The 22,072-nt window shown below is 40.7% G+C and overlaps 2 protein-coding genes across 2 annotated transcripts; both read right to left on the bottom strand.

Annotated features, from left to right (window-relative positions):
* Window positions 1-130: 130 nt before the first annotated feature.
* ppardb (peroxisome proliferator-activated receptor delta b) lies at window positions 131-9,509 on the bottom strand. Its single transcript, XM_022203531.2, is given in 9 exon segments — window positions 131-2,160; window positions 3,253-3,496; window positions 3,592-3,798; window positions 4,223-4,425; window positions 4,665-4,803; window positions 4,899-5,050; window positions 5,409-5,600; window positions 5,603-5,770; window positions 9,080-9,509. Coding segments are annotated over 8 exon segments (1,494 nt in total). The 5' UTR covers window positions 5,712-5,770; window positions 9,080-9,509; the 3' UTR covers window positions 131-1,912.
* Window positions 9,510-11,376: 1,867 nt separating this feature from the next.
* Window positions 11,377-21,256, bottom strand: LOC110957490 (DEF6 guanine nucleotide exchange factor). Its single transcript, XM_051949758.1, is given in 25 exon segments — window positions 11,377-12,047; window positions 12,049-12,167; window positions 13,029-13,065; window positions 13,067-13,099; window positions 13,101-13,124; window positions 14,128-14,326; window positions 14,598-14,647; window positions 14,649-14,777; window positions 14,861-14,947; window positions 14,949-15,013; window positions 15,016-15,052; window positions 15,055-15,167; window positions 15,250-15,307; window positions 15,309-15,360; window positions 16,885-17,011; window positions 17,014-17,030; window positions 17,122-17,147; window positions 17,149-17,250; window positions 17,252-17,376; window positions 17,715-17,718; window positions 18,038-18,118; window positions 18,120-18,161; window positions 18,163-18,225; window positions 18,320-18,461; window positions 21,019-21,256. Coding segments are annotated over 25 exon segments (1,944 nt in total). The 5' UTR covers window positions 21,114-21,256; the 3' UTR covers window positions 11,377-11,930.
* Between the last annotated feature and the right edge of the window lie 816 nt (window positions 21,257-22,072).

The raw sequence follows: 22,072 nt of genomic DNA, 5'->3' as shown, positions 1-22,072 counted from the left end.
AACGTCCTCCAGAGCCGCTTCGTTTTAATTAGCGACGTTAATAAAAAGCAGTTTTAAGGAGTAAAAGCACCATATAAACTGAACATATATGTGTCTGTGTGTTTGAAAAACAAATGAAGAAAAATCAGGATTAATATTTCTAATCAAATTTATAAGTGAGATATCACTAAAACTAGATCTGCAGATAGGTTACATGTGACCATAAGGAGGAAAATTATTTCAAGTCTTGACATTGTGTCCGTGAACAAATATGTCAACCCATCACTTACACAGGCATAGAGGTAGTTTACATCAACCTTTTCTTTTGTTTTTGGTGTAATTTTTATCCATCCATCCACACCCTTTGCTAGCTTGGCACACCACACATCAGCCGATAATATCAAATTTGCAAATGTGTACCAATAGCAGGAATTAAGGCAAAAAAATAAATGTCAGGGATCAAGATGAGACAGCGGAATAATGTCACAGATCGTACATTAGAGGTAGATAGGGATCAAGACAGATAAGAGCACAAGAAGAAGCTTCTGAAGGTGGACCGTGTGCACCGGCGCTGACATAGTGAAGTCCATTCAGAGTAGGTACAGTGAAAACAGAAAACACAGAATACGGGGAAAGAAACATTGGAAACATGGATTGTGGCTACAGTATTATAAGGCTGTTACACTTTGTGCCCCCTCCTCACAAGACAAATCAGACCGTACACACATAAAAAATAGTAGCAATCTAGGACTGTGTATATCTCGAATACAAAACCCCCCCGACATTAGATACTAAATGCTGGATGCTGCCTCTCAATCGCCATCAAACTTTCCAGTAACAATATCACGGTTGGTATGCTGGTTTAGGGTCAATCCTCCTGATCCATGAAATCCAGATTCCTCATCAAGGAATGGTTTGATGAGAGATTTGGTTCAACCTAAACTAAACAGGCAGGCATGTAATAAGAAAAAACACATATACTTAATACATGAAACAAGATAATTCATGTTTTGCCCTTACAAATGTGATCAACAATTACAAATAATTAGTAACATAATTACAAAGAATAAACTAAAAAAGAAACCTTTAAAATGGCATTGTGTTTCGCATGTGAACACAAGGAAAGAAAATCATAAAACATGCTGTCCCTTGTACTTGAACGGGTCACGTGTTTATAGTGTCAGCTTCAGAAATAAAATCTGTGCAGCACAGTCCAACAGTTACCGCGTGGGTAGATGGCTTTAAGACAAAACTTGGATCTCACATTTATTGACAAATGGAAATGGTATTGCACAGACAGTTGCATTGATGAGCTCCACACTGCTGGAACCAGCCCAGTTTGTGTTCTTTAAACCAAATGGCAAAGTGGCGGTCAGTGATGATGATGATGATAATGATGTAAACAAATACCAAATTGTGCATCTTCAGCTTCGTTAAAAGTCTGAGAACAATTACAATCACTCTTTTGCATGTATAAACTGATTTCCGTTTCAACTATGCCATTGGTGTAAGAACGTGAATGCTTTCCCTTTTACAGCAAAACACAGAGCTAAGGAGGAGAAGCTCTCTCTCTAGACACTGCTCCGGGGGTCAGTTTCGTTATTAGGATGAAACAGGAGCAGCCACGGTGAGAAAACACATCGTTCTTTTTGTTAAGTGACCGTTGTGGGAAACTAGGACCTGCAACAAATGATTCCAGATGCTCATCACGTGCACACACACACACACATACACTCACTACTGTGCTGATGGTAATGCTGACATTGTGAAGACTTTGCTGATTGTGTTAGCCCTACCAGGTGAGTTTGCCTCATCTGCGCGTTAAAATCCATGCCCATATGTGGAACAGTGCTTGAACTGAATGCAGTGTATTGTTAGAAATGTAACTTCAGTCTGTAACAGTATTGCTAAAAGCAGTTTGTGCTGGAGAACGCTAATACATGTCTTTGTAGATCTCCTGTAGTAGAGGGTGGAGGGAGGTCTCCGACTCAGTCTTTTTGATCTTTTGGACAAGCTGAGCGTTCTCAGTAACCAGCTGACGGAGGTCGGCCATCTTCTGAAGCAGCTTGGGGAAGAGGTAGACAGAGTCAGAGTGGTTTGCTTGGAGGTGGAGGTCCAGCGCCTGGAGGATGCTGTCCTGACTCTGCTCCACCTGCTTCACGTTCATTAACCCGGGACGATCTGGCAGGACGAGAAGGCACCAAGAAACAGCTTATGATGAGTCACAGTTTGCTCTGAGCCACCGAGCCAGACACAGCTGCTGCAATTAGTCAGCATAATCGACTAAGATTTGGAGGACGATGCATTTTCAACATTGATGTCATTATTTTGTCAGACATTTTCCGTGATTCACTGCAATATGTTTTTGGCCATATCACAACAATTATTCATGCTGCACAGTTTTAGAAAGTTAAAGATGCAGCAGAGCCCAACTCAGACTTGAAATTATCAGAACACTAAAAGGTTGTTTGAGCACTGTGAAAACCTTTTATTGTATCATCTGAAGACCAAGCACACAGGCGTTATTCTTGGAGATGCACGGCTAGAAAATACTGTCTGCTACTTAGTAATCACAGCTTCTTAATATCTTTCATCGAAGCAGATTAAAACTACACTCATAAAGTTAAAAACTCAAGAATTAAATCAAATAGTTGATTCAGTTTTTCGAAGGAAATGTAAATATTTAATAAATTCATTGGTTAAAGTGAGTCGACTGACAGAAAAATAGTAGTAACTAGCAGCAGCTGTTAAGTAGCACGTAGGACTTTCAAGGCCTTCAAAATATCACACTATTTAATACTTGTTCCGACTACTAACAAGCACAATGATGGAAAACCAATATGCACGATAAAGTTCTGAAATATGTAGCTTTGTATCACATTCTTCTGTATTTACGAGCAACAAAACCAAAAACATCCTACTGATCTAAATAATTTTATGAATGCAAACTTGATTAGTTGTGAAATTAAACTGATGGTTGGATTAACCTGCTAAAATTAATTTATATATTTACATTTATGCCTCACTAAAATCAACACTTGGCCGTTATGAGACAAAATCTTCCCGGCTACAATCGCTAATGGCAGTGAAAGTGTTTCCTGCAGGTCCTGAGCACAGAATTCTTTAAAAACAATTACCGTTTAAGTTTCATAGAGGTTAATGTCACCTGAGGGCCCGCATATCACATTATTGCCTCGGGAAACAGAATGCAGCGTTTTGAAAGACTTAAGAACACAAATCGTTCATTGTTTACCAGAGAACCTTCAGTCTCACCTCCACAGAGAATAATGGCAGCAACAAACAGGGCCAGGTCGCTGTCATCCAGCTCCAGGGCGTTGAACTTGACGGCAAACTCAAACTTGGGCTCCATGATCTCACTGAAGGGCTTTCTTAAGCTGCGCAGGAACTCCCTCGTCACAAAGCCTTTGCCATTGGCCACCAAGAGTCCATCTTTGTTCATGAGAGACGGCAGCATGGCAAAAATAGCCTCGTGCACTCCATACTTCAGCAAAGTCACCTGCACGAAGCACACAGTTGTCCGTTACTGCTGTCTGTAAACAGCCACACAAATATAGCCAAGTTGTGAAGCAATCTGTGCAGATGGTGACTCACCTGGTCATTAAGAAAGAGGTCCACAAACCCTGGAATGCACTTGGCAAATTCGGTGAGCTCTCGCACAGTCTCCACCGTAGTGCACTGGCAGCGGTAGAACACGTGAACTCCGATCTCCTTGGTCAGAGGTGCACCAGGAACTAACTGGCTCCATACCAAACCACTCTCTGCTTTCCAGAGTGTGTCTACATCGTAGATCACAAAGGGCTGCAAAAAGGATAAAAAAAACAACTTTCCTGAACAATCACATGTAACCACAAAGACTCAGAGCCAGAATATATCTGATGTGACATTTATGGCAGATTTACATGAATCAAAAGCATGGAATATGCGCATAAAAACAGATATTTTGTGATTCTCTCGCATATTTTCTGGCGATGTTTTAACCTAGAATAAGTTACATAATGTTTTCATTCCAAACAGATGTTTCAAGCAACTGTTAGGAGTCAGAGAGGTTAAAGCCACAGTTCCCTAACAACACATCTAACAACTTATTCCAGTAGACGACCGTGTAACTATTTAAATGAAAAGAACTAAAGAAAGAACAAGAATTCTGAAGAGAAAAGTTTAGGGGAATGTTTTGCCATTACTGAGGTTCATGTATTTTATATCTGAGGAAGCCAGAACGTACTGCGGTGCTGCTGGTTTTGCCTGTCAAGATACTGCGGGCCCTCTTCTTGGTCATACTGAGGTTCTTCAGGTAGGCTGTGTTGACTTGTTTGGCCAAGGTCTTCAGGTCCGAGCCACCCGGTTTACTGAGGTTCAGCTCCTCTGCAAGCAGCCCTGCCACCAGCTTCTTCCTCTCCGCCTCAGGCATACGTCCATATCGGATCGCTGAGCAAACACACACATTCACATGGTGGTCTGATTTTGAGTGGACATTTCCAAAACAAATTAGTTCTGATACCTGGTTTTGTTTTAGAACAGATTCCAAGTCAGAGCTGGAAAAATACAATTGACCACGTGTCTGCTAGAAATTTAGCTTTTCTTTTTTAGTCTTTGCAAAAGGACATCATTGTCAACATTAATAAATGACTTATTTTGAGAAGTTCATGCAGACACATCTTCCTCACCATCGTGGGACATTCCCAAAGACAGGCACTTCTGGAAGCGACAATATTGGCACTTATTACGATTCTTCTTCTGAATCTTGCAGGAACGCTCACAGCGCTCATATTCCAGTTTCATCCGCACGGTCCGCCGAAAAAAGCCCTGAGTGGAGAATAAGGAAACCAGTTCAGTACCTGGCATTTTCGAACTTTCTTATCTTACTAAGATATTCTGCTGTGATACACAAACTGTGTTACCTTACAACCTTCACAGGCATGCACGCCATAGTGGAAGCCTGAGGCCTTGTCTCCGCAGACCTTACACTCCACGCTGATCCCAGACGCTGCGCTGTCTTCTCTACCGAGACGCAGCTGCTCCGACAGCGAAGGTGACGACGTATGGGACAAGTCTGCGTTTTCAAAAACAAAACACGAATAATGCTCATAAACTGTCTAACAATAATAATACATTTAATTTACAGGTGCATTTTAGAGCACCTAATGACAATGTAAAAAGAGTTCAAAGACAGCTCCCGAGTCGATACGTTTGTCCAATCACGGACAGGCAGGAGAGTTGGAGGACAAGGTCAGCAGGAGTTGAACATCGGCTACTGGCGTCAAGTACACACCCATCAAGTGGGTCATTTTCAGATGCGGCGCCTTTACATGCAGGAAAAACGCATCTAGTGGACACACAGCATCTGTCTAACAATGTTTCACTCCAGTTTCTAGAAGGCAATTTCCAGTATTGTGAAATAAAAGTCTTACCTGTGTAGCTGGACGACGCGCTGCTGTTCTGCTTGTTGTGATTGTTTTCCTCCTGATCTTGACCCTCTTTCAGGCTTTTCTTCTGGTCCCCTTTCAGGCCTTTAGATGCAGGTGCTACCTCCTTGTCCTCCTCATCCTCACTTTCCCTGGCCTTTACCTCTTGCAGGTCTGTCAACTCCGACACGCTTGTCCCCCACAACTGTCCGAGCCTCCAGACTCGGCTGTGTCCTGGGGGGACACGGGCTCGCAGTGGCCGTTCACCCGGTCGTGCTGCTCAGCGGCAGCTTGTTGAAACCCTTCCATGGTTCCTGTTGAAGCTGACTCAGCGGCTCATCTCCTGTCACGTAGCCATCGTAGCTCCACTGTTTAAAAACCAAATCATCATTTTAAATACGCAATACAATACCGACGTTTACTTAATATTTGGATTAAATTCTGAGCCGCAACGAGCAGCTGTTCACACTTAACTGACTCCACATATCCTCTAACTTGCTCTAAGACAGTATGTGAGAGGTTAACAGTCCAAGTCGAGCTTGTCGCAACACGCTGCAGAGCCAAAATTGTTCCCTGAATGTTAGTTTTTTATATAAGCATTCACTACAATGAGTCCATTTAGAAATCTTTGACATGTTTGTTTAGGTGTCCTTCAGTCAATTCCTACTAATTTTGTTTGAGCAACCAGGGAGTGCCCTTGAAAGTCATACACCAATGACATGAAATGCAAAGGCTTTATAGTCATTCCTCGATTAACAAGGAGGCAAGTGAACAGACAAGCAGGGGTCACGCACCACTGAAACTATATACAAAGTCAGCCAAAATAATGTATACACATATCAGGGAAAGAAAAACTCGCATAAATATTGAATTGGTATAAGTACTTCTATACAAATAGCTCTTTCGAAGTTTGATCAAATTACGCTAACACTGTGTACTGTTGTATGATGTTTTCCCAACAGATGGCATTACCCTCATGAACGTAGCATCAACAAGTGACATCTACAACACAACATACATGTCTGGAAACCAATGGTCACCACTTTGAGCACCTCTTGTAATTGCATAGGTCAAAGGTAACTGGAATTAATCTCGATATGTCTGAATAAATCTGGTATTGAAATATTTATGCAAGTCTTTCCTGATGTTTGCATACATTATTTTGGCTGACTCTGTATACTATGATTTTACACAAAGACCAAATGAGAAATTGTTTATTGCTAGGTCTCTCTGACTTCATTAAATACAGAACGTGACAAAGAAAGGTACATTATCATATGCAAAAACCAAACAGCAAAGCTATTAGCAGTTTTACTCATTGATATGCAATATTTCTCTCTGCTCTTCATCTTGGAACATTTAACCCCTCATTCTGCACCCGAAACCCTCCGATCAAAGAACTCACCTGCTGTTAAAATTCCACAAGTACAAGCTTAAACCAAAGGGGGACCATGCTTTTACTGTATTAACCCAGGCACTCTGGAACGAGCTCACAGACATAGTTCAGGAAGCTTTTTTAAAAACTAGCCTGCACAGAGCGGCAATCGTATAATATTTTATGTGTTTTACTGCCGCAGCTAATGTTTTATTGTCGTCTTTTAATGTTTTACTAACACTTTTCTTTGTAAAGCAACTCCCCTTCTGAAAAGTTTATTGTCAGATCACAGAAAACTAGACAGCTACACAGTACAATGCTTAAAAAACTAAATAAGCAGACTTAAACTGACAGCAGCAGTGGTTGTAAAGTGCACTGTGTATTTGTAAATTTTGGTTTGTATAAGGCAGGGGTGTCAAACATGCGGCCTGCAGCCCAAAACCGGCTCTCCAGAGGGTCCAATCCAACCCACAGGACGACTTTGTCGAGTGACAAAATTACAGAGAAGACATTAACTGCAAAGTATGAATTTGTAAAATGTTAAATTTAAAATAATTTCTAGACCATGACAAGATGTGTTGATAAAGTGAAATACTAGACTGCTCATTGTTCTTTTGTGCCTCGTTTTTGTAATATTGTGCCTTGTTTTTGTCTGACTTTTGCCTGACTTTTGTCTTTGTCTCATATTTTTGTTCCTCGTTTTTGTTGTTTGTGTTTCCTTCGGTCTCGCTTGAGTTTTTTGTCATTTTGTTTTATGCATCATTTTTGTTGTTTTGTGTTTTTTTTGCCTTGCTTGTGTTGTTTTTATGTTTGTTTCATGTCATTTGTTGCAATTTTTGTCATTTTGTGTCTCCCTTTTTGTAATACTTTGTCTTTTTGTCTCTTTTTGTCTGACTTTTGTCATTTTGATCATAAAGTAAAATACTATATCATTCAGTTCCAGATAGTTGTGACTGAATGTTTTGTTCCTTTGCAGACACTCTGTAATCTGCAAGTTGTAATGTGTAAATGATCAATTGAGGCATAATGTTGTTAAATTGAACTTATTTTGAACATTTTCAGAATGTACTTTCTTGCACCAAACAAGGGGAAAAAATTGGGAGTTGTGGTTATTTATAGGTTACTATGCTTTGATTTTACTGGTCTGGCCCACTTGAGATTAAATTGTGTTGAATGTGGCTCCTGTACTAAAAGGAGTTTGACACCTCTGGTATAAGGCCACTATTGCAGCAGTGAAGTGATGACAGCAGTGATTATGAAGTGCAGTTACACATTATGTGGGTGTATAGAGTTCAATGATACAGTCCAGTTCAGTGTGAGCGCGTAAGGCAGTCTGATCGCTTGTGGGTAAAAACCATTCATCAGACTACGTCCGCTACAGAGACAGAGCGCACTATTATTTATTATCATAAGATCCTACTATACAAATAAATAAAGACTCGATTTACATTCACAGAAACTGCCCACAGCACATAACTTCTTTGTTGCTGTCATTTCTCTGCATCTTGCACACTTGGCTGTGCTCTCGTCGCTACCTTGAAGCAGAATAAACTTTGTCTCTACTGCAGTTTGGAGACATCTGTATTATTGTTTGCCTCAGACCATGGCAGGGTGCGCGGTGTACTTGGTGGGTGCTTTAAGGGGACAGGGTGCATGCACTATGTACACACTGAGCACTGTTGATCGCTGGTGGAGGCGGTAGAGGAGAGGGCTTTGGGGGTGGGGGGGTTACTTTTTTTTTTTTTACCCCGAGGCCCCCTAGTGGATTAATCCGTCCATGTATGTAGCCTGTGCTTTGACAAACACCCACAGCATCTACTTATTGAAATGTTTGCGTGTTTTCCCCCAAATGAACACCGGCCTTGTGTGGTGTCCCAAGGCGGGATGATGTGTAACTGTGTGCTCAGGGATTTTTAAAAAAAACACACAATTTTCGGAGTGTTAAGACTTGTCGTCCGGCAGACAACCTGTCACACTGGTTCTCGGAAATATCTGCTAACGCTACTGTGAAATGTATGAGTCACTGACAGGACTGTAACTGGATACGAGCATCTGAGAATTAAACGTCTGCCAACTTATAGACATGGCTACCATGATGAAACTTTTTCCTTCAGAGTAGAAACAACCCCAGACGTAGCAGCGAGTGGCTCCGTCCGTCGAAGTCTCGGCTCCGTTAGCCAACTGAGCTAGTTAGCTACTAACCTTGAATGTTGACTACTACTAGCTAGCCGTTAGCGCGGCTGACCCACATTCCCGTGTGTGCCTTTAAATAACGTTAGCTGGGCTTGCCAAGTTAGCTTACCTCTCCCAGTAGTGCTGCTGCTTCTGAAGGTGTTCACGGCGAAATGCCAAGCCGGCCACACGCAAACAAGCGGCGAAAGCAGTCCCGAGTCCCGTCCAGGATCGATCGGCTGTTGACAAGTTGTTTGAAGTCACCAGCGGGAGTTAGCGGCTAGCGGCTAACGTCAGACTGCTAACTAACATAAACTTACACTTGATTCGCGGCCTCCGCTGCGGTAACACCTTGGCCGAGGAGAGGAGAAAATTAACAGGCAGGTGCGGACGCATCTGCTGGCCACTATATCACATGCAAATAAGCGTAGTTAGCTGGTAATCCCTCCCCGACTCTCTGCCCTGCTTGGCTTGGCTTTGCTTTACTCTGCTTTGCTTTGCTTTGCTTGTCTCCCCTCCTCGCCTCTCTCCTCCTCCTCGTCACATGCCAGGACACAGCGCCCCCCCGCACCGCACACATCCGACTGGATCCTACAAACAGCTCCGAGGAGTCAAGGTCTCCGTGAAATACAGAATAATAAGCTGTTGTTTTTGCAGCCAGAAACACGGACACATGTACTGACGGTGAGCTTACAGAGAAGTTTAAATCCATGAAAGTGAAAACAAAAACAACAACAACATAGGATTTGTGACACTGGGCTGTATAAAAATAAATCCGATTTGGCATATAGATTAAGTTCCCTGGTCAAAAAACGTCCTTGAGTTTTCTAAAAAAAAAAAAAAAAATAATTATTATTATTATTATTATAGAAAATAAAAAATAAATCCATTGAATATTTGATTTTGGAATTTATTTTAAAAGATAAAATTAGTTTCAAAATCACTGGACTAGTTCGTGTATGATTTTATTAGCTTGTCATGTCATCCTCAAGAACAGGGGTGTCAAACTCATTTCAGTTCGGCACTAAATTTGGATCTCAAGTGGGCCGGGCCAGTAAAATCACAGCATAATAACCTATAAATAACCTCAACTCCGAACTTTTCCTTTGTTTTAGTGCAAAATGTTCACATTTAAGGAACTATCTTTTCACAAAACATGATGAACAACCTGGAATTTCATAAGAAAAATAAATTATTATAATTATGCCTCAGTTTATCATTTACACATTACAACTTACAAATCGCAGAGTTTCTATACAGGCACAAAACATATAATCACAGGTATCTGGAAATGAATGATGTAGTATTTTACTTATGATCAAATGATAATAGTCAGACAACAAAAGACAAAAAAAACAACAAGCACAAGACAAAATATTACAAGAATGAGACACAAAATCACAAAAGCGAGACAGAAAACAACAAAAATGAGACACAGAAACATCAAACCAAGAAACAAAGCGACAAAACATGAGACAAATGACAAAAAAGACAAAAAAAAACCCAAACCCCAAAATAGACAAAATATTATAAAATGTGACAATCTAATATTTTGCTTTATGGTCAAAACAACTTGTCATGGTCTGCGAATTTTTTTTACATTTATAGTTTTACAAATGTATAATTTGCAGTTAATGTCTTCCCGGTAATATTTTACACTTTACAAAGTCGTCCTGTGGGCCAGATTGGACCCTCTGGAGGGCCAGTATTGGCCCTCAGGCCGCCATGTTGACACCCCTGCTATAGGATTATAAGCTAAGGTAAAACTATTGATCATTACATGTTAAAGCAGCTAGATTGTAGATGTAATGCAAATATATTAAAAACAGTGTACAAAGCATGGTGAATATACATCTGTATATGTACAAATATGACTTAATGAATTCATAAAAATATGCATATATGTGTATGATTTGATATCATATCAAATATATTTATTATATTTATTTATGTTACACTAAAAAATAGCCCACTGTTAATGAAATATGTAAAAGGAATGCCTAGAAATGGCTCAGGGGTTACTGAGCTGTAAAAACTAAAGACTTATCCCATGTAGACTATGAGATTTTAACCAGACAGTTACAGATTCTGAACATCAATCCAACCAGCATGTAGTTTGCAGGGTAGTCAGGGATGTCTCTGTTCACTCATGTGAGTAAAATTAGTCAGCGATGATGCATCTTAGTCTCACAAATGAGGTGGACTCAAATTCAAAGTAAACCGGATGAGCAGTTTGAACATTCAGCCATGTGGGTGTCAACTTCTTCCACTTCATCGCCTGTGGCATCGATGTCTTCACTGTTTTTTCACTCGTTTATTCAGTTTCAGGATGTTATTTTTTGAGCTTCCACTGTGTAACACATTAAAGTAAAGATTCCAGTTTCTTTTTAGTGGCACATGTTTGAACACAGTGAAGATACAGAGGTCTGGAGTTGGCATCATTTCACTCTTTTATTTACAATAATGTTAACTGACATTAGAAACAGGAAGTTCAGTGAGAGCTGTCTCTCTCACCTCTCTCTCTCTTTCCTGTTTATCAGGAGCAACTGTGGTAAACTCTAATACTGAATCAACTTTCTACATCAAAAACTGAAGCCTTCATCTACAATCCAAAAAATTACAAATAGAAAAATGACACATTGGTATCTTACTATATTACAGAGCTAAACAAATGAGCTTCATTTACTTTTTAAGCGTCTCAGCCAACTTTGTGCCTTCTGGATCACTGTCACAGCTCATTTTCTTTGCACCGAGGTATAGTTTCTGTCAGAACAAGCCTCACACAGGTGCAGTCAAAGCATTAATGAGCAACGAATACTGCAAATGCACTTTCTCATTGAAATGTTGCTGTCTGTGACAACATGAGGTCAGTAAATTCAACTTTTATTAGAAATGGTAGTACTGGTAAATTCAGTTTTAAGTGCAGATATCCTCCTGCTGCTTTCACATTGTTCACACATGACACAACCATCTCCTGCTTGTCAGAAAACCTCACAAGAAAGACCTAAGAAGCCTTCCATTTTAAGGATGTCCATGTCTCCGTTAGAGGCATGAGAGTGACGTTTCTCGTGATCGCACCCGGCTCTTCTGTCGACGTTTTTCTTTGCTCTCCTCGTCCTGATCCTCAGAACCCGATCTCCTTCTGAGGCGCAGCCCCGGGTCTCTCTGTGTCGGGATCTGGAAGGCCGAGAAAGAGCTTCCCAGCGACGGTCTCTTCTCTAAACCAACAAACCAGACAAATTAAATCAGATTTAGTTCTGTAATGCAGCACTTTGAGCAGGGGGATGTGGAAATAAAGAAGGAGTCTAGTGGGTGAAAAAAAACCAAAGAATCAAATTTCAGGAAGTATATTTACAGAGTGCACTATGAAATATAACCGAGAAACTGTCTGCAGAAATCGATGCGCTTTACTCTTTACTTCTCTATTTAACACTGTTTTTATTCATAAGTCGAATGCTGATAGCTGCACTCTATTTTAGTGGGATGATACACTGACTCGAAGCTGTAAATTAAACTCTTTAACCCTCCTGTTGTCTTCATTTATGGGACCAAATAATATTGTTTCTTTGTCTGAAAAAAATCCAAGAATTCAGCAAACAAAAACCACAAATTTCTGAAAATTTGCAAAACCTTCAGGAAGAAAATTCAAATAATTCCTGAAAAGTTTCACTTAAAAGTTTTATTTTTAAAAAAAATCCCCCAAATTTTGCAAGAAAATTCTTGTAAATATTTTCACAAAATGAGTAAAAATCTTTCAAAAAAAATCCCAAAAATATATAAAGTGATAACACATATATCTGTAAAACTTTTAATATTTTCTTTAAGAACACTCACAAAAAAGTCAACCAAAGGAATGTTTTTATGAAACATTTTTAACATTTCTTTTTTTCCACCAAAGAATGTTCAAAGATTTCCCAAAAATGTTGAAAATGTGGACAACAGAAGTGCATAAATACATCTTGTTTTTCCACATTTTCAAACTCTAAAACGGGTCGATTGTGACCCACAGGACAACATGAGGGTCAAATGCTAAATGTTTTGCGGTGCATCGCGGGTCGTCATGCACACAGGAAACGTACCGCCTCGGTCGCTAATTGGTCGCATCAGTCTGTTCATACTGGACGTTCCAGTGTTTGACGTTTGTGCTCGCGCTGGCGAAGTTTCCTCTGAGCGGCCTGCAAGGAGGAAAACGACAACCCATAAAACATCGAGCATCAACTACTGACACAGCAAACTGTGCATTCGTCAGGCCATTGGCTGTAACAAGATGCATCCAAAGATTAACAAACGAGGCCATGCTGGAACACACAAACACAGAAATAAACCATCCATTTCCATTGCAATTACTTGCAATTAACTATTAATTAGAACTAATACATTTATTAGTGAAGTTACAAAGTCCTAATATAAGGACATGTGCTCTACTGCTCTCTCATGTCCAGATTAGAAAAGCGGAATGTGTGCTTAGTAGGGCAGTGATACCATCGTCAAAGTATAAAATTCATAAAAGCAACATATAAAAGGACAGAGCAGCTCTGGCTTAAATTATCTTGTGTCATTAAAGTGATTTATATGCAGCAATCCTGTCTTGCAAATACTTGTAAATTTGTGTTTGAATTAAAGGTCAGATGGAGCGCGGGTTTGAAAATTTGAGTTTGCAGGGGTCTCATAAACTCATAAATAACCATTAATATTTCTACAGCGACAATGAAAAAAGAAATGATTAAAGTCTAATAAAAATCCTCCTTGTGGTTACACGCTGGTCGTTACACTCTCCTGTTTATTTGCTGATAAAAATTTCTGAAACATGACCGGTTGATACTTACTCTGGATGTTGTTTTTATTCATTCATCACGGCTCTTTGGCTGCTTTCATGTGTTGTTTTATGTTCCTTTTTACAGATTTGATGTTTCAGATTGTTCCTCTCTCTGATCTTATCAATGCTATCAGAGTAGTGGGCTTTTTACGCAGGGCTAACCTCTTGCTAATATTTAAAAATAAATCCCTTGTAACCATAACTAACTGATGAAGTCTCTGTCATGTTGAAGTGGTCTGTAGTTCCACCACAACTGTAGCCTTAATCTGATTGTGGAATAAGCGTTCCTGAAGTGCTATTGCCATCTGTGTGGTCTAATCAGCTAACTGTACGTGTTTATTTTGTGTTTATTTTTAACTCACCACTACATCCTGGTCAACCCTGTGCCGGTTGGCGCGGACCTCCTCCAGCTGCCTCTGCGCCTCCTCCAGGGACCGAGACTTGGCCTCCATCTCCTGCTTCAGCTCCTGCTTCTCCCTCTGCGTCTTCAGGATGTACTCCTCCTGCTCCTCCTGCAGGGCCATCAGCGCCTTCATCTTCTCCTCCTCCTCGGCCAGCAACCTGAGCAGAAAACGCAAAAAAACAAAACATTACACTCTCTAAAGCTGTTCGGTGAGATCAACCCATCAGATCATTCGAAGCGGAGACAGTAGAGAGAGCTCAGCAGCACGTCGACGTGAGCGACAGCAACATTTAAACAACTTCCCCTGCTGGCAAGCTCAACTTCCTCAGGAACATCACGCAACATGAACTCATTTCAGCAGCCGAGTTTAACATCTGCTGTCCTGCACACAAACGCCCTGCCCCTACCATTGTTCTGGAAGTCTGCAACTTTACCCTGCTTCGAGCATAACGGAAGGCCTCCTCATCCAGCCTGGCCTTTAATCTCCTGCTGGGCAAGCGCGCTCCCTCCAGACGCTTCTGCCATCTCCCTCCAGCTCCTGGATTCCTCTTCCTCTGCCGCTCGCTCTTCTTCTTTCAGAGCCATCTCCGCCTGCATGCTGACTCGGGCCTTGAAACACAAAGTCAGAACAAAAGGAATGCAAATCCTGTACCTTTCTGCGTGTTTACATTTGAATTCCTGTCGTCGCTCACGCTCCTCCAGGCCTCCCCGAAGCTGGATCTCCAGGGCCTCTGGAGCTGCTCGTGCTGCTGGCGCGCTCCTCTGGGCTCGTCCTGCTCCTAGGAGGGTCTGAGCCTGCTTCTGCGCCTCCCTTCAGGAGCTCCAGCTCGCCAGTTTACGCTCCGTTCCTCCTGCAAAGCCCGAAGCCTCTGCAGGCTCCTCCTGCCTTCGCCTGCCGTCTTTTCTCTCGCTGCTCTCGCTGCTCCCGACGCTTCAGCTTCAGGTCTTTGGAAGGGACTTTTTCCCCCTCGACATGGAGCCTGATGGCCGTTTGGATGGCTGCAAAGAAGAAGACGATTAAGACAATGAGCTTTGAGGATTGATTGTGATGCAGATCAGTGAATGTGAGTCTCCCTCTGACCTGTAGTCCACTCCTGCCTCTGTTTGGTGTCTGATGCACTCATTTCATAAGTCTTGGAAAAGGGTTTTAAGACAAAACATGCACCTCTTTCCCATCTCGGTCGGGCAGCACCTGTTCAAAAAGCACTCAATCAATCAGTCAATTAATCAATTAAAAGCATCAGTTCATCTTACATTGCTTTTTCTATCCTTTTTCTTTACCTTCTTTTAGATATACAGAGATTATGAGGGGCTAGCACAGGGAAATGGGACATTGGTGATCCATTTTTTCACACCAAATAAGCATTTAAGTCACTGCCTTCAGAATGATGCTTGTTGTCTTTTAATCACATGATGCAGTGTTTAGTGTTAGAAACAGCAGGTCTCTCTGTCTTTGCTTCTGCAGGCTTCACTTCATGAGAATAAATGGTTGTAAATGTGAAACTAAGCAAGCTTTAGTTTCAACTGATGTGCGCTCTTACAACCTTTATAGTTCACAGCCTTTCTAGATCATTACTGTATAGCAGTGTCTTTGGGGGGCTGGATGAAAACGAGGGAAGTGATGTTCAAAAAGAGGGGAAAAGTTTTATAGTTTTTACTTCAGAGAGGGTAATTTTAATATTTTTGAAGGGAGAGTCAAGGTATTTAGCACTTACTGACATAGTATTTGTCACTATTGTACAGGCAGCTCTCATCTTTTTATTCTACATCTTAACAGAAACCACAACATTAACCATCTTAACTCCAGTTTTGGATAGTTTGTTCATTTAAAAATGAAAATTGAAGTTGTTTAAATATGTATTTCACAGAATCAACACATGCTAAAAGTTTTTTCAACCAAGAAGTCTCCACATTTTTGTCCGCATGACTTTAGTCTAATAGCTTCTCAGTTGGCACAACTTAAATTTTTTTTACAAAATGCTGTTAACACAAACATATTTTGGGGGCAATTTTTTACATAAGAAACATAGAATAAAGTGATTTTGATGAAATATTATGAATTTAAGCTTAGATTTCATTATACTTCTCGGATGGAATCACATATCACATCATTGTTTTTTCCTTTTCCACATTTTTTTCTAATAAATTATGCAATTTGGGTAATTTTCTTTAAAAAAAAAACACGTCATGTAAACCCATCGTGGATTTTGAGGTTCAGAGGGTTAAACAGTAGAATGAGTCAAAACAAATGCATCAATAAAAGGAAGAGAGTGGGAGCTGCATTAAAATTAGAATAAACTGAGTTTTCTTTCTTACTTTTAACAATTAACATCAAAATGAACTGTACAAACTCAAATGTGATCAATTACTGATGGTATCTGGGAGGGTCTCACATTTTCATACAGTCCTTCTTTGTTTAATTTTAATGTTGGTTTCAGTCATAACATTTTTGAGGAATTTAACAGAAAAACCCAGGGTGAGGCGAGGAAAAAAACTAACAATCCTTCTTGTGCATTTGCGGCCTTCTCAGCTTCATCTTGCGACACCTTGGGAGACTCCCCACCCCCCAGGTTGAAGAAGCCAACCGTCGCAAGAGATATTTTGACTCAGCAATGGGAAGCAAATGAGTAGCATTCATTTCAAACTGGCAAAGAATGTATTATTGAAAGCCCTAGTTCCTCCAGCAATTGAAACATGATCATCTCCAGCTGCTTACCTCCAGCAGCAGTTCCCATCCAGGACTATGTTTCCCTGGCAGTCCTTGGCGTCCCCCCGGTGTAGTAAAGCCAAGTTGCTCGGCCTTACGTGAACCAGCGCTCGCTTCCAGTTTCTCCTCAGCTGACTTTTTTCCACAGATAACCTGTTTGCACCCAAACACACAAACATATACCGTCAACAAAGCGTTGCCAAAGAACTAAAACAAAGATTTCTGCTGGCAGATACCGCTCTTACCTCCTTGAGGACGTCACCAACTATCTCCCCTGTAAACTTCCTCTATAGCCATGCTGATAATGCTCTTGTCTATTCCTCTGGTTACTTTTCCAGAGTTCATCTCTCCAGAAAAACCCCAAACGGTAATGCCGGTCCTGCTGCACTGAATCTTGGGAGAAGAAGTCCTCTAATTCCACACAGTTGAACTCGATGCTCATGGCCATGCAGATCTTCTTGAGGAGATTACTCCACCTGCAGAGCGAAAGAGTGAGAAACACTCATTTGAAAAGGCTTTTTCCAACGAGTACTGGTGTGTATTCTTTCTTTCCCAGATCTCCAATTCACATCCAACAACACTTTATTCACGTTGTTTCCTAATTAAACCCACTCAAAAACAGCATTTACAACACCGCAGTATCATTACAGCACAGATTTTCTTTGCACAGCGGTCAGTGTGTGAAACACCAAAATAAACTCAATAATGTTTTTGTAAGCTCGGCATGATAGAAACTACTCTGCCCTTGAATTTGGGGCTTTCTCTTGGCAGCTGCAGTGAAAAAAAATGCTAGACAGGAAACCAAAACAGGGGTTTGCAAGTAAGAAACACAAGCCCACACTGCTGCACGAGAAGAGCACCGCGTTCCATGATGGCAAGAAAACAGGGTTTCAGCCGGTGTACTTAGTGGCTTGTAAAAAAAATCCAACGCAGTTTTAGGTCACAGATTACTGACTGCCGTCTTAGATTGTACTCAACAAACAGAGCACATAACCTGAAATATGTGTGTGTCTAAATTAGAAACACGATCACACACAGCCACAATCAACTATGGATTCAGAAGTTGTTCACTGAGTGATACGAGTTCCATCATTAAAATGCTTGCATTTTAAAATAATAACACAACTTAAAGCGGCTGTTTTGTGAAATCTAGTTGGACCACCTCATCAGGAACCATCACTAAAGGGTACTTGTCTTCAGAGAGAAAATTAAAAAGGCACCACAGTCGAAAAGCCGTCTCTCCGCGGCAGAATCGTGCTGCTGGTTCTGTCCGGCTGGTAGTTTTTTCTTTGCTGTGAGAGTCCAACAGAGCTTCATCTACGTTTTCCTTAGTAAAGAACCTTCCACGACCTACAACAACAGAAGCACAGGGGTTAAAATCTCTCACAGAATCCTACGTTACACTTCAAACTACAAAAAGCAGCACAGCAAGTGCTGTTCTCACCTTATCCAGGATGTATTTGTTGAGGTAAGGCATGTAACCCTGACTGGAAACCGGACCATCGTCATCATCCCTGAAGTGCTCCTCCAAAGCCACCGGGTCATGTGGGATACACAAAACTGTGCACAGGTTGTGAGATAATACCCTGAAAGATTGCAATGCACAGGAGAGATAGATTTAAAAAGAAAGGAATCCATATGCAAAACATTTAAGAAAGCTTTCTTGGCATGACTTTTGCTAAATAGACGCTGTATACGCACTGCAAAAACTCAAAATCTTACCAAGTCTATTTGTTCTTATTTTTAATCAAAACATCTCATCTCACTTGATTTAAAATAAATTCACTGAACAAGTGACATTACAGGAAGATGGACGGACTTGTTTTTAGGACAATGCATCTTAAATATCTGTTAAGTCAACAATTTAAAATAGCTTTAACCCTCCTGTCATCCTGCTGGTGAAGTTGACCCATTTTAAAGTTTAAAAAATGTGGACAAATATTTTCAATGCGAAGACTTCCACATTTCTAAAATTTGGGGGAAATTTTTGAACACTTTTTGGTGGAAATAAAGAAATATTTCAAAAATATTTTATTAAGAAACATTCAGAAAAAAATCAACCAAAATCCAGCGATTTCGCTGGATTTTGGTTGATTTTTTTTCTGAATGTTCTAATGAAAATATTAGAAGTTCTATTAATATATATGTAATCACTTTAGATATTTTTAGGAGTTTTTGGAAGATTTTACTCATTTTTTGAAAATGTTTGCAATTTTTTCTATTTTTTTTATTTTTAATTCTTGCCAAATTTGGGGATTCTTTAAAACAATTTTTAAGGGAAACTTTTTAAAGGAATTTTTTTTTATATAAATTTGGGAATTTTAGCTGAATTTTTTTTAATTTTTTTCAGACAAGGAAGCAATATTTTTTGGTACCGTAAATGAGGACAACAGGGAGGAATAAGCTTGACAATCCTGATGAATACAGCTTAAAATAAGTTTTCCCAGCTAATTTTAAGATCTCAAAATTCTCAGTATTCATGTCTCATTTCAAGAATCTAACCAAAGCCATGTTTCACTTGTTCTTATTGGCAGATTTTTCCACTTATTTCAAGGTAAAGTTCCTTGAAATGAGTTTACTTTTCCTTGTTTTGAGAGGGGCATTTTTTCCAGTGTGTGAGTCGAGTTCAAAGCTCTGTGCAATTCCTGCAGAAAACAAAGACCAACACACTGAAACTAAAAGCTAATTCAGACCTTTAGGGAAATAAAGTGTTGGATTTCTGCTGCATTGGATTTTTCTAAAAATAATTCTGTTTGCAGCACAGTTAGTGTGGCAATGGAGTATGGTCAGAGTCAGTGATAAACTGCAGGTTTTCGAAGGAAATATTGCACTGCGAGACTTTTTCTGACACAATGTCCATCTAAGTTCATTAAAACAGCAGCTTCACACATGTCTGGGCAAGTGGAGCTCAAAAAAGCTAAAAAGTATACGATGAGGTGAGTCAAATTTGAACAGAACGATAAACAGGAAATAATAAAACATACAAAAGGAAGTATATTTCTATTATATGTCTACTACACTACACTGCTAGTGACAAAAATTAACTGTGTGTAATCAGTATTTAAAACAGGTGTAATTACTTAGGTGTCAAATGGGGTTTTTGTTCAATGAACACCTTTTCCCTCATTGCATTTCTTCACCGTGGCAGCATCTTGAGATCTCTGACGCCGCGTGTTATCAGACAACCAGCCTCTGTGGTGTTGAGCCATAACCACATCCCTGTCTCCAGTCTCCAGCACTCTACAACATCTGTCAGTTCTGAGGCCACAGCATAGCATACTGCTCGTGTCTAACGAACGGCCGTTGGCCTGTACATCAGCTTGCCATGCAATGAGGAGGATAAGCGCCAGTCATGAGGCTGCCCCCTCTGGCGAGCCAGGACGACCGCAGGAACGTGGGAGGCGGCTGGAAATGGGAGTCTGAGCGCACACCCAAGTGACACAACAATTGAGGTCAACAAAAAATACAGTGGCCCCGTTGAGCCTTGTGGCAGAGACAGGCGATCACCAACCGTGTTTCCCTCGGTCCTCGATCCCCCTTCTGCCCGTGCCAATGTTCCTTTGACGTGCTCGGTGCTCATGCTGTGAACATACTCTATTCAACAGGCTGTTCTCCCAGTGCGCAGAGGTCGCGCTTTGGCACTACAAGTCCTGGTACAACTCGAGGCCCAGTGTGAGCACAGGCTTGGCCGATGAGAGGGCTCCATTCATGTACAGACCTGAGAGCAAACTGTTGCTCTCAGTGCTCCTGTCAGACAGAGGTGCATATTGTGCCCTCTTACAGCAGTGAAAGCATTTTACTTGAAATATGGGGAACAATTTGTTCCTTGTTGTACGCGACATGTTTAAAAAAGAGCTGCACACAGGAAATATTGATGATGAGGTTGATAAGTAATAGCAGGCTGACTATCTTATTTCCTGAAGCGCAGAATCAAAATGTACGCCGACTAAATGACAAAGTTTTAGTGTCATATAGTTTCCTGAGTTGCACTTTTACTGTCTTCAGTGAGCCATAATGGCAAAATATGAACTGAACCGAGGTAGAAAATTAAGCAGAAAAGTAAAAAAGTGAGCCAAACATCACACACACACAAAAAAAGCTTCCTGTCGTCCGATCTCACAGGTGGAGGAGCCTTCACTCACCTTCAGCTGAGACTTGGACACTTTCCCACTTTTCTCCAGATCCAGGGCCGTGAAACCGTACCAGATGGACTTGAGCAGCTCAGACCGCAGGTCCATGTCTGCAGCGGCGATATTTTCTGGTTTCCTCCTCTACGTCTCTTCTTCTTCCCTCTGCTGTTGACACGGGCCCCTGGGTGACAGGCAGACACCCACGCTGTGCTGCTGCTGTCAGGCAGGCGGGAGGCTTTAGCAGTCTGCTGACGGCGACACCTGCTGGACGAACACTGAGGCAGAGGGAGGGTCTGATTGTTTACTGCACGGTCTGATTCTGTCTTCCAGTGGTGCAAATAATCAAGAAAATAACACAAAAAGTAAAAGCAGAAAGAACAGAAGAAACAAACAACTGATTTCAAGCGCTTGTCATTTTTGTGAATTTTAATATTCAGCCTCTTTCTTACCTAGATTTAGATTATTATATTATCGTTTTATGTTGCTAATGACATGGTTTTGAGAGTTTTCATCCTTGTATCACTCCAGACACCCACCAGAGGTCCTCGGTGTCTCACACCTGATCCCAGCTCACCTGTTCCCACTCTGCCAAGCAGTGTCTTAGCGTATAGGTGAAAATATAATTGAGGGACTTTTGAAGTCCATGGGATATATCTTGTATATGTTTTTATTCAAAATAATTGTTTTTAATGTTCATTCTGATCATGTCTTTACAAATTCAATAATTATTTATTATGGAAACAAACACTAATTAATAAAACAATGACTGGATATCAGTATAATGTCAACTAAATAACCGTTAGAATTTAAGTGAATTCCAAATCACATGAGCTGTTCCATGCTTCCTGTCTCGGTTTTGTCATTTTGTGTCTTGATTTTGTCGCTTTGTGTCTCGGTTTTATCATTGTCTGTCTTGTTTTTGTGATTTTGTGCCTTAATTTTAACATTTTGTGCATCGGTTTTGTCATTTCGTGTCTCCTTGTCGTTTTTTTTTTTTATCTCGATTTTTTTTTTTTTTTGTCAATCGGTTTTGTCATTTCGTGTCTCCTTGTCGTTTTATTTGTCAT

This window comes from Acanthochromis polyacanthus, chromosome 6 (genome assembly GCF_021347895.1).
Source record: "Acanthochromis polyacanthus isolate Apoly-LR-REF ecotype Palm Island chromosome 6, KAUST_Apoly_ChrSc, whole genome shotgun sequence".
Taxonomy (NCBI): Eukaryota; Metazoa; Chordata; class Actinopteri; family Pomacentridae; genus Acanthochromis; species Acanthochromis polyacanthus.
Note: the sequence above shows the minus strand (reverse complement) of the source record. Positions and strands in the feature narration are given on the sequence as shown.